The 16,070-nt window shown below is 37.4% G+C and overlaps 1 protein-coding gene across 2 annotated transcripts in view; it reads right to left on the bottom strand.

Annotated features, from left to right (window-relative positions):
- Positions 1-10,039: 10,039 nt before the first annotated feature.
- Positions 10,040-16,070, bottom strand: part of LOC311614534 (vascular endothelial growth factor receptor kdr-like) — a 234,117-nt gene continuing 228,086 nt past the window's right edge. For both annotated transcript variants that reach the window (XM_084869431.1, XM_084869432.1), the window contains one exon: positions 10,040-12,434. In XM_084869431.1, the coding sequence (XP_084725557.1) occupies positions 12,233-12,434 (202 nt within the window). In that variant the 3' untranslated portion in view covers positions 10,040-12,232. The remainder of the gene's footprint in view (positions 12,435-16,070) is intronic.

Below are 16,070 nucleotides of genomic sequence, written 5' to 3'. Positions count from 1 at the left end.
ACTAAACAAACAAAAAATAGCTAAATCACCTTTTTGCTTTTTCACACTTGTGAAATAATGAAAGCCTATGGTTGTCTGGAAATTTGTTAGCTCCACATAGGGTAAAATTCAACTTTATAAAACCATCTCAAGTAAAATGGTAAGGAAAGAAGAGATATTGTTTGGAAGAAGCAGTACTTAAAGCCTTCAGAAATATATAAATGCCAAATAATATCAGGGAGACAATAGCTCTGGAGTGTGTGTGTGTGTGTGTGTGTGTGTGTGTGTGTGTGTATGTACTTCAATGTTTAAAATAAAATATGATTTTATTACATAATAATAAAATACACTTTATGTAAATGGAAGTTTTATTCACTTGGATACATATTCTTCATCTGGCTAAGGGGAAAGCTAATGAAAAGCTCTATGTTATAAAGGATTTATTTTGGTTTGGGATTTTCCTGGCATATTTGCACTCAGAAAAGAACAAGTTGTACAAAAGAAGTGTGAGTTATGGGAGGTAGAGGGCTGCATCTTACAAGTGGAATATTTTGTCAAAGCTTGAAATTTCTTTATTATTAGATTACACTATCTTGATTTTCATCCATTGGTCAGGCAGGGCCCTCTGCCCACATTCTTATAAGCATGGCAGTAGCATAAATCTAGGGGAAAGCTTTGCGTTTTTTCTCTGTAGGGTAAACTGAAAATATGATATTAAAAGGTCAAGGTTAAAGAGCAATCCCCTACCAAAAAGTTTCCTAACCTTCTTCTATTACCCTATTTTTTTTGAGAAATTGTGTGTTTTATTGTTGCTCTTTGTTTTTGTTTTACCTAAGGAGAATAGCTGTCTCATATCAGGATAGCTTCCTGTTGGAAGGGGAGAAATACCAGCAAGTACAATGACTCCATAATTTAATGGGCTTTTCACAAAACAGTCAAAGAGAAATAATAATACAGTTAATACTTATTTGATACAGATGAAAAGTTCCAAAATATTAAAGTATTGTATCAGACTGTTTGGTGGTAGGGTCAGCAGCAGTGTTCCTGTGGTTGCTGCTGCTGTTGCTACATTGGCTGTAAGTGTATCACTGGGTGGGATAGAGAGAGGAGTAAGTGACTTTTTTTAATCACTCCCTTTATCTGCTTGCTAATAGAGTTAAGATGAAGGTAAGAATTGATCTCTGAGAGGAATCTCATTGTTTAATGGGGGAATGGAGGGACTGCAGAAAAAAAACAACAGTCTGACTGCTGGTGAACTTAGAAGGGAAAGATTAACATTCTGTATGCAAATCAGTCCTATTTCTGTTATCAGCTACTTTTGGTATGAATATGTGTTGGTGTCAGAGAGCTTCTTGGAGGGAGTTTTTGTAGAACTACACAGCAAAGAAAGACTCCTGAGCCAAGATACCCTTTCAAGCCATGAAAATAACCTTTGGCAAATCCTAGAAATCATTCCCTAACAAGACTGCTACTAGGAAGCTGCTAGATATTCACAGATGCACAGAAGTCCAAAGAGGAAAATAAAAGAATGAAAGCAGTTATCAACTACCTGTGTTTATTATCCTAAGGAGGATACTGGAAGCCTCAAAATTTTTATTTGAAGAGTCAAAAGTATCTCAAAGCCCTAAGGACCTTGTTATTCCCATGGTCTAGAAAGAGTCAGTTTAAAAGTCCAGCAAATGTGCCGAAACCAGTTTGGCTCAATGGATAGAGTGTCGGCTTGGGGACTGAAAGGTTCCGGGTTCGATTCTGGTCAAGGGCATGTACCTTGGTTGTGGGCATATCCCCAGTAGGGGTGGTGCAAGAGGCAGCTGATCGATGACTCTCTCTCATCGATGTTTCTAACTCTCTATCTCTCTCCCTTCCTCTCTGTACAAAATCAATAAAATATATTTAAAAAAAAAAAAGTCCAGCAAATGTGACAAAGAAAGGATCATCTAGAAACCAAGAGGGCGGCATAAGCTATACATCTGTACATGCTGCATCTCACAATCACACCAAAACTACAACTAAAAGACAAAATGGCTATCATCCAGAACCATGGGAAAGATGGCTGAGTAGAAGTTCTACAACTATCTATAGAAGGAAAGAAAAAAGCACATTGAGACTGAGTAGGAGGTGCAGAGGCACGGAAAAGCAGAGGTATGGAGGCGTGCAAACTGGGCAGACAACTGGGTGTGCTGTTTTTTGTTTTGTTTTCAATCAGGAGAGAGATACAAGCTCCGAACTATTCTGAACTCCAGTTCCAGGCGAGATTCTGGGGACCCAGACTCCTACAGGACTGTCTGGATTGGGTCAGAAAGCAAGGGTGGCTTTCTCCCAGAGGTGCTTGCAGGAATCTTTGTGACTGTGTAGGGGTGCAGGATACAGGGAAGTGGAGACATTGAGACTTGGAGTTGGATGACTGGCAGCCATCCCTGTTTGCTCCACCCTGGTGACACCGTGAAACCCCGCCCCACCAAAGTTATGCACAGCGGATTTTGCATATGAATTGTCTGTCCTTTCACAGCCTAACCTAACAAACTTCAGCTGGGTCAGAGAACTCCAAAACTTCCAGACCCCAAACAAAGAGGAGAAATCTGCAGATTTTGCTGTAGCTCCTGCTAGATGGCCTCAGGCAGTGGTTTATTTTGCACCTCCTTGGAAATCCAGTAGCCAGTGCACCTACTGGTCAGTATGAGATGATACCAGATTGCAACTCCTCACATCCATAAGTGACACACTTAAGAAGCAGATTCAGTAAGCACCAAAGCCTCACTGAAGCAAGTCCTATCCCAAAAGGGTGTTTCTAGCACAGCAGTTCTTCCATTATAGACACAGTAGGTCCTCACAGCCAATTGGCCTGGAGATCAATTCCTCCCAGTGATACCAACAGCAATCAAGACTTAATTACAATAATACTGTGCACCCAGTCCACAAAGGGGTGCACCAAGAGTGTCTACCTCAGGTTATTGGGGAGGTTGAGCCACTGGGCTCTAAATGATACCTACCACACAAAGCCACTCTATAAACACAGGGAAGCAACCAAAATGCAGAGACAAAGAAACATGTCACCAATGAAAGAAATACAGGAAAGCAAACTACTGGATATAGAGTTCAAAACCACAGCTATAAAGTTACTCAAGAATCTTCTAGAAACCTCTGAGGATGAGAATGACAACAACAACAACAACAAAAAAAAAAAAAAAAAAAGGAAAAGAGCCAGTCAAATTAAGCATACACTGTCTGAAATAAAGAATAATATACAGAAAGTCAACAGTAGACAAGAGGATCCCAAGCATCAAGTCAAAAATTTGAAATATGAAAAAGCAAAAAAACCGAAAAACAAACAAACAAAAAAACAAACAAAAAAACACCCAACCAGAAAAGAAAAAAGAAAAAAAAAATCCAAAAATATGAAAATAGTGTAAGGAGCCTCTGGAACAACTTCAAACATACCAACATTCAAATTATGGGGGTGCCAGAATAAGAGAGAGAGAGCAAGATATTAAAAACCTATTAGAAGAAATAATGATAGAAAACTTCCCTACCTGGTGAAAGAAATACACTTACAAGTCCAGGAAGCACAGAGAACCCCAAACAAGAGGAATCCAAAGAGGACCACATCAAGACACATCATAATTAAAATTCCAAGGGCAAAAGACAAAGAGAGAATCTTAAAATCAGCAAGAGGAAAACAGTTGCATACAAGGGAGTACCCATACGACTGTCAGCTGATTTCTCAACAGAAACTATGCAGGCAAGAAATATTCAAAGTGATGAGAATAGCAAGAACCTACAACCAAGATTACTCTATCCAGCAAAGCTATTATTTAAAATTGAAGGTCAGACAAAGAGCTTCACAGTTAAAGGAGTTCAGCACCACCAAACCTGGATTATATGAAATGCTGAAGGATATTTTTTAAGAAGAGGAAGAAGAAAAAGGTAAAGATAAAAATTATGAACAACAAAGTGACAACAAATACGTATCTATCAACAAATGAATCTAAAAATCAAGTCAATAAAAAATCTGATGAACAGAATAAACTGGTGAATATAATAGAATCAGGGGCATAGAAAGGGAGTGGACTAGCAATTTTCGGGGAGAAGGAGGCGTGAGGGGTGTGGGAAGAGATTGGAAAAAAATTTTACACCTATGGATGAGGACAGTGGCAGGGGTTATAAGGGCATGGGGTGGGGTGGAGGTGGGGAACTGGGTGGAGGGGAGCAATGTGGGGGAAAGAAGGATATGTGTAATAATCTGAACGATAAATTTTTATTTTTAAAAAAGAAAGTAAAAAAAAGAAAGGCTTATCACATTGAGTGCAATATCTTAAAATACTTAGCCAACAAAATTAGAGAAAGATGAGTAGCTATGCAAGAATCCCTGATAAACCTGGTTAGTTGGACACCTGCAACAACCCAAGCTCCACTTCACAACCCCACTAATAATTGGATGGGTCCCAGAGTCAATATCAACCCATTCTTTCCCTCCTTTTTCATTTTTTTGGGTAGAAGTTAGCTATTAGAAGAGCAGGTTGGAAAAATATTACCAACTTTGACATAATATTTGTCCAACCTGGAACACTGGAAGGAGCTCAATGTAAGAAGATTACGTTTGGTAATTCCCAGAGAGGGTAGCTGAAATTTAGAATTATTGTTGGATACCATTTTTCATTCTGTATGAGACAGTCCAGCCTGCAGAAAGGGTCCATTATAACATGCACCTTTTGGCATTGGATAACAAGTTGGAAATATTATTTCTGTATATATGTGTATATGGCTACATAAATATATACTCCAATAAAAGGAAGATGTAGTAGTCAAGTTTAAAACAATTGATTAGTAAATTACCAACAAAAATAACATTTGGCGCCCTAACTGGTTTGGCTCAGTAGATAGAGCGTAGACCTGCAGACTGAAGGGTCCCAGGTTCAATTCCAGTCAAGGGCATGTACCTTGGTTGTGGGCACATCCTTAGTGGTGAGTGTGTGGAAGGCAGCTGGCCAATGTTTCTCTCTCATCAGTGTTTCTGACTCTCTATCCCTCTCTGTTTCGTTCGGGGGGAAAAAAATCAATAAAATATATTTTAAAATAACAGTTGGGTAATGTATCCAACTGTGGTCTGTGGCCAAGAATCTTTCTATAAGATAATGGAATGTGCACTGTACTTGCTTACAATGGTTGGCTGAGGGCTGGGCTATCTGCCCACGCTTCAGGTGAGAAGTGACATGACAAAAGATGGTCAGACTTTCATGGTGGGCACAGAGTGCAATATACAGATCTTGTATCACAGAAAAATGAACTTGAAACCTGTATGATCCTATTAATCAATGTTATCCTGATAAATTTAATAAAACATAAACTTGAATTTTTCCCCCCATTTATTGGATTTAGAGGAGGAAGAAAAAGAGAAAGAAACATTGATTTGTTGCTCCACTTATTAATGCATTCATTAGTTAATTCTTGTATGTGTCCTGACCAGGGATAGAACCCACAACCTTGACATGTCAGGATGATGCTGTAACCAACAGATCTACTTGGCCAAGGCTGAGAAGTGGCATTCTTGGTGGAGCGTTTTCCCCATTCAAGAGGTAAAAAGAGGTGAGGACCCTCCCTTGTTGCTTATCTTTCCTGGCTATAGCCCAATATGAAGTCCAAATAGAGAATGGGAAACAGAAACAAAAGAGGTCTTCAGCAATTGAGAGCAGTAGTAAAGGAGTGGAAGCCATTGTCTTAAGTAATTGGCCAAGGCTCTTACCTTAGAACACCTATTCTGGAATTTGATTAACAAACAAAATAAAGTATGAATTATGTCAATTTAAAATCTGGAGCTTCAAAATAACTATTTAACAGTTTAAAGTGTTACTATTGTTTGTTTGTCTAAGAATCTTATTAGGAAATCTTATGGAGAGGAATTTGGTCATTTCTTAGCAAATTATAGTGCCTGAGACCATTTCTGAGGGGTCCTTACTAGTAGAACTGTCTGAGAATGTTTATATTGTCTTTGTAGCTATATGAAATCCTCTTAAAAATTCTGGTCAGTTCCTGCTTTGAGAAAAAGCTTTTTATAAAGAATAAACAATGCAAGCATGTACTGCCAAAGCTGAATCCTCTTTTCCCCCATTTTTTAAATTAAGGTATTACATGTGCACATATCTTCCCATTGCCCCCACTCCACTCCCATACATGCCCTCACCCCCCCCCAGTGCCTCACGTCCATTGGCTATACATATATGCATGCATACAAGTCCTTCAGTTGATCTCTTATCTCCCCCACCTCTCCCTAAACTTCCCTCTGTAATTTGACAGTCTGATGCTTTACTGCCTCTGTATCTATCTTTTTGTTCATCAGTTTATAATGATCTTTATTATCCACAAATGAGTGAGATCATGTGGTATTTTTTATCATTGGCTGGCTTATTTCACTTAGCATAATGCTCTCCAGTTCCATCCAGGTTGCTACAAATGGTAAGAATTTCTTCTTTTTATGGCAGCAAAGTATTCCATTGTGTAGATGTATCATGGTTTTCTGATCCAATCATTTGCTGACGAGCACCTAGGCTGTTTCCAAATCCTAACTATTGTAAATTGTATTAATATGAACATAGGGGTGAATCAGGAGTGGGATTACTGGATCATATGGGAGTTCCATTTTTCGTTTTTTGAGAAAACTCCATACTGTTCTTTAAAATGGCTATACCAGTCTGCATTCTCACCAGCAGTGCATGAGCATTTCTTTTTCTCCGCATCCTCGCCAACACTTGTAGTTTGTTGATTTGTTGATGATAGCCATTCTGACAGGTGTGAGATAGTACTGCATTGTCATTTTTATTTGCATCTCTCGGAGAGCTAATGATTTTGAGCATGTTTTCATGTGTCTCCTGGCCTTCCTTTTGTCTTCTTTCAAAAATATTATATTTAGGTCCATTGCCCATTTTTTTATTGGATCATTTATCTTCCTTTTATTAAGTTGTATAAGTTGCCTGTAGATGTTAGACATTAAAGCTTCATTAGTGATAACATTTGCAAATATGTTCTCCCACACAGTGGGCTTTCTTGTTATTTTGTTGATGGTTTCTTTTGCTGTGCAAAAGTTTTTATTTTGATGTAGTCCCATTTGTTTATTTTCTCTTTAGCTTCCATTGCCCTGGGAACAGTATCAGTGAAGAAGTTCTTTAGGCATATGTCTGAGATTTTGCTGCCTATGTATTCCTCTAGTATTTTTATGGTTTCCCATCTTACGTTTAAGTCCTGTATCCATTTTGAGTTTACTTTTGTGTGTGGTGTAAGCTGGTGGTCTATTTTCAATTTTTTGCATGTATCTGTCCAATTTTCCCAACACCATTTATGGAAGAGACTGTCTTGACTTCATTGTATGTTCATACCACCTTTATCAAATATTAATTGAGCATAGTGGTTTGGGTCAATATCTGGATTCTCTGTTCTATTCAATTGGTCGATATGTCTGTTCTTATGCCAGTACCAGGCTCTTTTGGGAATAGTAGCTTTGTAATACAGCTTGAAATCTGGTATTGAGATCCCACCTACTTTATTCTTCTTTCTCAGGATTGCTGTGTCTATTCGGGGTCTTTTTTTTCCAGGTGAATTTTGGAGAGTTCTTTCTAAGTCTGTGAAATATGCCATTGGTATTTTAATGGGTAGTGCATTGTATCTATAGATTGCTTTGGGTAATATGGACATTTTAATGATGTAGATTCTACCAATCCATGAACATGGTATGTTTTTCCATCTGTTTACGTCTTCCTCTATTTCCTTTTTCAGTGTTCTATAGTTTTCCGCATGTAGGTCTTTTACATCCTTAGTTAAGTTTATTCCTAGGTATATTAAATTTTTTTTGTGTGTGTGCAATGGTAAATGGGATTGCTTTTTTAGTCTCTCTTTCTGCAAGTTCACAATTGGTGTATAGAAATGCCATAGATTTCTTGTTGTTAATTTTGTATCCTGCTATATTGCTGAATTCATTTATAAAGTATAATAGTTTTTTTTAGGAGTCTTTAGTTCTTTTATGTACAATATCATGTAATCTGTGAATAATGACAGTTTTAATTCTTCTTTTCCAATTTTGATGCCTTTTATTTCTTCTTCTTGTCTAATTGCAATGGCTAATACTTCCAGTACTATGTCAAATAGGAGTGGTGAGAGTGGGCATCCCTGTCTTTTACTTGTTCATAGGGGAAATGTTTTTAATTTTTGCCCATTGAATATGATGTTGACTGTGGATTTGTCACATATGGCTTTTATTATGTTGAGGTATTATCTTTATATTCCCACCTTGCTGAGAGTTTTTATCAATAAAGGGTGTTAGATTTTGTCAAATGCTTTTTCTGCATCAATTGATATGACTATGTGATTTTTCTCCCTCAGTTTGTTTATATGATGTATCATGTTTATTGATTTGTGGATATTGTACCATCCTTGCATTCCTGGGATAAATCTTACTTGCTCCTGGTGTATGATCTTTCTGATGTACTGCTGAATCCGATTTGCTAGGATTTTTTGAGGATTTTGGCTTCTATGTTCATGAAGGATATTGGCCTTTAATTTTCTTTCATTGTGCTGTCTTTATCTGGTTTTGTGTATTAGGTTGATGCTAGCTTCATATAATTACCATGGATGTATTCCTTCCTCTAGCATATTTTGGAATAGTATGAAAAGGATAGGTTTTAGTTCTTCCTTGAATGTATGATAAAACTCCACTATGAAGCCGTCTGGCCCAGGGCTTTTGTTTGCGGGAAGCTTTTTTTTTTTTTTTTTTTTTTTTTTTAATATATTTTATTGATTTTGTACAGAGAGGAAGGGAGAGAGATAGAGAGTTAGAAACATCGATGAGAGAGAGTCATCGATAAGCTGCCTCTTGCACACCCCCTACTGGGGATATGCCCGCAACCAAGGTACATGCCCTTGACCAGAATCAAACCCGGAACCTTTCAGTCCCCAAGCTGACGCTCTATCCATTGAGCCAAACCGGTCTCGGCTGCAGGAAGCTTTTTGATGACTGATTCCATTTCTTCCATAGTTATTGGCCTATGGAGCTGTTTATATTCTTCCTGATTGAGTTTTCAAAGGTTATATTTTTCTAAGAATATGTCCATTTCCTCCAGGTTGTCCAGTTTGTTGGAATAGTGTTGTTCATAATACTTTTTAATGATGTTTGTATTTTGGTGGGGTCTGTTGTTATTTCACCTCTTTCATTTCTGATTTTGTTTCTATGGGTCCTCTCTCTTTGCTTCTTGGTGAGCCTGGCTAGAGGTTCATCAATCTTGTTTATCCTTTCAAAGAACCAGCTCTTGGTTTTGTAGATCTTTTGTATTGTCTTTTTGTTCTCTATGTCATTTATCTCCACTCTGATCTTTATTAATTACTTCATTCTACTTACATTTGCCTTTTTTTGTTGTTGTTGTTGCTTTCTTTCTAACTCTTTGAGTTGTAGAGTTAGGTAATTTATTACCATTGTTTCTTGTTTTTGCAGTAGGATGGTATAGCTATGAACTTCCCTCTCAAGACTGTTTTTGCTGTGCTCCATAGATTTTGGATTGCTGTGTATTCATTGTCATTTGTTGCCATGATTTTTCTTTTTATTTTTTATTTCTTCCTTGATCTCTCTGGTACCCTAGTCATTTTTTAATAGCATGCTGTTTAGTCTCCATATGTTTCTTTTTTTTATTGTTTTTATTGTAATTGATTTCCAGTTTTATGCCACTGTGATCTGAGAAGATGCTTGATATGATTTCTATCTTCTTGAATTTGAAGAGACTTTGCCTATGACCCAATATATGGTCTATCTTTGAAAATGACCCATGTGCACTTGAGAAGAATGTATATTCTGTGGCTTTGGGGTGTAATGTTCTGAAAATGTCAATTAATTCCATCTGCTCTAGTAAGTCATTTAAGATTGATGTTTCCTTGCTGATTTTTTTTGTTTGTTTAGAGGATTTGTCCAATGGTAATAGTGGGATATTAAAATCTCATACTATGATTGTATTGCTGTCAATCTTTCCCTTGGTAACTGCCAAGTGTTTTTTTTTTTTTTTTTTTTTTTTGTTTTTTTTTTATGTACTTTGTTGCTCCTGTATTGGGTGCGTATATGTTTACCAGAGATAGGAAAGAGTGAGAAACTGGGTTTGGCCCTTCACCATAACCTTCCATTGGTAGCTTACTCCATTCAACTCATAGAGTCTGCCTGCCTAGGCCAGTAGCAAAACTGATTCAGACCATTCCCTAGGAGTACAGCTGAAAAACACGAATTTCCTGGATAAAAGCTGTAAGAAGAGAACCACCTTAGTAGTAGTTGGAGGCTAGTGGTAATCCCCCTATCCTTTTTTTGATCACACATATGGCACAATTTTTTTCTGAGCAAAGCTGCAAATGTTTCTGGTATTGTCAATAGGCTAAGGCATGGGATAGGTAAAAGGGTTTGCATTTACTTCTTTTTTATTAAATCACCAATTTGGATTTTTTTCTAGGGTTAAAGGCCTGTGTCTCTGGGACTATTTACAAACTTTTTTAAAAAAGACATTGATTGCTTGATTTGAGAGAGAGGTTTGTTGTTCCACTTATTTATGCATCATTGGTTGATTCTTGTATGAACCCACAATCTTGGCATATCGGGACAATGCTCTAACCAACTGAGCCAACTAACCAAGTCTACAGACTTCTTAAATGGAGAGGAAACAGAGCATCTTGACTCTTGCTTCCTTTTATATCACTAATGCTCTTGAGACACAAGTGAAATTTAGATTTGAGCAGTTCTGGGATAATTTGGGCCACTATAGAAGATATGGGAGCTATTGGAGCAGAAACCCAGGCCAATGATCCCATGAGGAAAGGTGTCTTTTCTGTGTGAATGCTAGCCACAAAAAAAAGCAAAGAAAAAACTACTCTTGAGATCTCTTTCAGTGGCATCATCATTTACATTAGCAAATGTTTATGTTTTTATACACGTGGCTACATGGTCTAAATAATGGGAAAAACATTGGGTTAGTAGTTAGATAACATGCATTCAAGCCTTAATTTTTTTCATATACAAAATGGAGAGTAGGAAGAAACCAGAGTATCTTTTAGGTCCTCATTTTCGTAGAGTGCTGATTACTCCCATTTTTCCCTAGTGCTATGGGAATGAATCAGGAGAAACTCACTATCTCTAAAGTCAATGGATAGTCTCACTATATAATATAGGGATGAGCACATTGTTATCCTGGTGTGACCTCATGATCCTGTCTTATGGTAGAGGTGGGACACACTGCTTCCTCAGATGTGATTCAACTGAATAGGTGTTTTAGAAAGATAAGATTAAAGACAGGGCCAGTATTTATCATAGTCACCCCTGACCCTCAGGAAGGGGATTACACTTCCCTCCTTAGACAGAGAGGTAATGACATGGACTTTCTAGAAGCAGAGAAGTATAAGCCAATCTGGAAGGGCAGTATGCACAAACCCTTCCTTCACTGATTTTCTCTGAGTCCATGCAGACACACCTTATGTGTTGCTGTGTATATGACACGTGGATCTTGGAGCTTAAGTATTAAAGTCATGGTATTCTTGAAATCAACCTAAGTGTAATTGGATGTTTTCTGGCATGGGAACAACACAAAGGTGATAAAACTGGTAGTTCATAGGGAGAATGTCCTAAATATAGTGAGCATGACCAACTCCCAGTGGAGCTTCTACATATTGCTTGAAACCAAAGGATCCCTCATGGGTGGCATTGCATGTAAATCGCTGCCAACTCCCTTCTACTGGCAAACCCTAGCAAATTTGACTGCTTTAGTTTTTTAAGGACACCCAGGTAAAAGTCCACCAAGTTCTGTTTGGAGACTAATTGCCAAGATCTGAATATTATGGGGTTACAGTTCTTGATTGGAGGCTCTAAAGGCCTTTGAGGATTCAACAGAGATTATTAGCCCTCATGAAAGTATACTGGGCTAATTTGAAGGGAGGGGGTGCATATAGAACTCCTGAAGGTGCTGTTGTAGGGCTTTACACACCCAAGTAGGGTCATTGGTATTTAATAGGAAGAGAAATGGCACTAAACATCGTGTTTTCTCTCTGTCAGTTCTGAGGATCTTGCTTGGACCAGCTGTGCCCCCAAAAGTTGTGAAGAATCAAGATTCTCAGCCAAGGTATTCTCTTTTCATTCTCCAGTCTCAAGTTAGTAATTCTGTTACCATGATATAAATGTGAAAATAATTAGTGATTACTGAGGTAAAAAAGGAGTAGTTTGAAAGGGATGGAAAAGGGCACTGGTAGTAGGTTATATAGGTACAGTGCTGTAGTGGACCACAGAGTTATAGTCGGGTGGTGGACTGTGGCATTCGATGGTAGAATCCAGTGATAGAAGGGACATCTCTTTAATCTGGTCTTCCTCTTCAAACTCAAAGGCTGAATGGTATTTCATAAGCTCCATCTCAGTTTCACTCTGAAGGGACTCCTGGTTCTTGATGACAGTATTCAGGCTGTTCAGAGAGAAAAAAAAACACACTTAGCCTAGATCTGATGATTTAAGAGATAGAAGGGCATATTTTAGACAGAGGGACGCTAGATGTTGGCAGACATGTGGAAAGAATGAAGCTTCATTTGAAAATATCAAGTTTTTCCCTTGGTCAACACAAGTCTACTTGAACTATGGTGACTTGTGATAAGCAAATGAGGAAACTCAGGAAATAGAAACTGTGGCCCCTTCTAGCAGGCAATTTTTTTTTATTTGAATGTGAAAGCCATTAGTAATATTTACAATGTGGCATTTGTCTACTGCTAACACTTACTCAAGGCCCAAGAAGTTTTACAGAGATGTGTAACTTTGGCAGATTCATGGTGTGTGCTTCAATTTATTCAAATGTAGGATGAATTTGAGGAAAGAGAGTTGAATTAGATGATCTTTAAACTCTCTATGGTTCTAATATATATATATATATATATATATATATATATATATATATATATATATATATATTTTTTTTTTTTTACTATTTTGGGCCAATAAAAATGGCAACCACATATAGATTAACTTAAAGCTTTGGGTGCCATGCTCTCTGTCACAGAAAGAATTGCCTGTGGCCCTAGTCTTGTTTCTTCTTTTCATTACCACTCACATTCTTCATATGTAAAAGAAGGAATGAAAGGTCTCTAGGCATACCAGAGTGGTTGCAGTAGGAGTGGAAGACTAAGAAGTAACTCCTTTCTCTGGACCCTGGGACACTGAGTTTCTCTTTTTACATTCCTTTCTTCCTCATCTTGAGCCCCTATGCTACAAAGGACCTTCCTCTCATTTGTCTTTATCACCTAACAATCCCTGAAATCCCTTAGTGAGAGTTAAAGCCCGAGGGCGCTCCCCTAAAGGGGCCTTCCTTGTTGCACAGACTGCTTAGGGCCCAGGGACCTTTGTATCCCAGGCTCTGGGTTATGATCTGGGACAAGAGCTCTAGTTTTCCTACCAGTTTAACAATACTCTTAATAGGTATTTAATGAGATTCTTTTACATAAAAATATTTTATTAAGAACTCTATTTTTATTGTACATGAGACTTTAGGAATCAAAATAAATAACTTTTTTTTCTTTTTCCTACAACATAATTCAATGATATGTAGAATTTTTCAAGTTGAGGAAATGCTATAGCTTCCTACATGCCATTCTTTTTTAAATATATTTTATTAATTTTTTACAGAGAGAAAGGGAAAGGGATAAAGAGTTAGAAACATTGATGAGAGAGAAACATCGATCAGCTGCCTCCTGCACACCTCCCATAGAGGATGTGCCTGCAACCAAGATACATGCCCTTGACTAGAATCGAACCTGGGACCTTTCACTCCACAGGCTGACACTCTATCCACTGAGCAAAACCAGTTAGGGTGCCATTCTTGAATGAGCTTCAGTGTGCTCAGGGAATGGGAGAAAAGGAGTCATCTCTGAGGAGCCCACACATCTGTAACAAAGTGTACCACTGACATGGTTGCCATGCCATTTAAAGGTATATGGTTCTTCTTTCAAGTAGAAAATGCCTTCACTACTACCACTTATTCTTTTGTGGCTTAAGACTTTTATCTCCTGGGTAAGAGCAGCAAACCCTGAAATAGGCTATATAAAAAATGTTGTATCATTTCCCATTGGGAAGAAAATGGTAAGTCTTTTCCAAAATGTAGACCTCATTTCCCCACTATGGATCAACCAGCTTATTCTCTAATCTGTCCAATACTTCTTGGCCTCCTCCATACTCTGCCTTTGCCCATGCTTTCCTATAACTGGAATACTTTCTTTCTTTTTACACACTTATCTAAATTCTACTTACCATCCCAGGTCTTATTCAGATCCCACTTTGCCAGACAGATCCTACCATCCCAGTAGGCAAGCACCTCTTTCCCCTACCTGCTTTGAACTCCTAAGGATTGTAGTTAAAAGAGAAGACTCTAGTGGCCAAAATTCTATGTTCAAATTAAGCTCTGATATTCATTAAGTTAATATATATCTCTGTGCATTAGCTTCCCTGTCAAAGAAACACATAATCAACACATATAATTGAGATGATTGAATAAAATTTTATACAGAAGCTACTTGGAACAGCCTGGAACATGGTAAGTGAAATGAAAAATAAATATCACATGATCATATGAATAGATTTAGAAAAAGCATTCAATAAAGTCCAGCATGCATTCATGATAAAAACTCTTAGCTAAGTGAAATTCTTCAGGCAGAGAAAGACAAATACCATGATTTCACTTATAGGTGGAATCCAAAAAACAAAACAAACAAACAAACAAAATAGAAACAGACTTATACAGATAACAGATGGACAGTTATCAGATGGGAGGGGGCTTGGATGACTGGGTGAAAAATATGAAGGATTAAAAATTACAAATTGGTGTCAAAACTGGTTTGGCTCAGTGGATAGAGCATTGGTCTGCGGACTGGAAGGTCGCAGGTTCAATTCCGGTCAAGGGCATGTACATTGGTTGCGGGCACAACCCTGGTGTGGGGTGTGCAGGAGGCAGCTGGTTGATGTCTCTCTCTCATCGATGTTTCTAGCTCTCTATCTCTCTCCTCTCCCTTCCTCTCTGTAAAAAATCAATAAAATACATTTAAAAAATAAATAAATAAAAAATAAATAAAAATTACAAATTGGCTGTTTCAGAATAGTCAGACATATGTAGATTACAGCATTGGGAATATAGTCAATTATATTATAACTGTTTATGGGGTCAGGTGGGTACTTGAAACATTGGGAGGAACACTATAAAGCAGATGATTTTCTAACTACTATGCTGTACATCTGAAACTAATACAGAATGGTATTGAAAATCAACTGTAATTGAAAAATAAAAAAGGAATTAACTATTGATATGGACAACATCTTAGATGAAAGTGAAGGTAATGATGTTTAGGGAGAATAATGCCAATCTCAGTAGGGTGCCTATTGCATGATACCATTTATGTATGTAACATAATTATACATATGGAAAATATATTGGTTGCTCTGGGCTATGGACGGGGAGAGAGGGTGTGGGTATAGTTATAAAGTGGTAGCATAAGGGGCCAATAGTACCTGTGGTTATGATACTATTATCTATCTTGATAGGTGGTGATTACACAAAGTTGTATGTGCTTTAAAATTGCTTAGAGCTATAAATACACACATTCGTATGTAACTGGGGGAATTTGAAAGCTCCATGGATTCTATCAATATTATTTCCTTGATTGAGACATTGTACTATAGTTACACAAGCTGTTAAAGGAGACTGAGTGAAGGGTGCTTGGGACTTTCATATTTCTTTATACATTCCTATAAACTGAATTGTTTCAAAATGAAAAGTCAAAATAAATATAAAATTTTAAGAAATTTTAAAAATTTAGAAAGCAAATGCTGTCTTTGAATTTTTTGGGCCCTTGCAACTTTGTAAGTTCTGCTGTGGTAAAAATACATTCATCTAAGGGGGAGACAAAATAAATATTTTGTATGACAGGTGTAAGATAGAATAAGGGCTGATGCATAAATGTGTACCAATATGTAAAATGTTTTCCCAAAAAGAAAAAAATACAATGGATGAAAAAATTACTTTTTTGAAAACTATAAACACATAGGGATTTAAAAAATAAAGGAG

This window comes from Pipistrellus hanaki, assembly GCF_964339955.1.
Source record: "Pipistrellus hanaki genome assembly, chromosome: X".
NCBI lineage: Eukaryota > Metazoa > Chordata > Mammalia > Chiroptera > Vespertilionidae > Pipistrellus > Pipistrellus hanaki.
The sequence above is the reverse complement of the archived record's forward strand: the minus strand, read 5'-3'. Positions and strand labels throughout refer to the sequence as shown.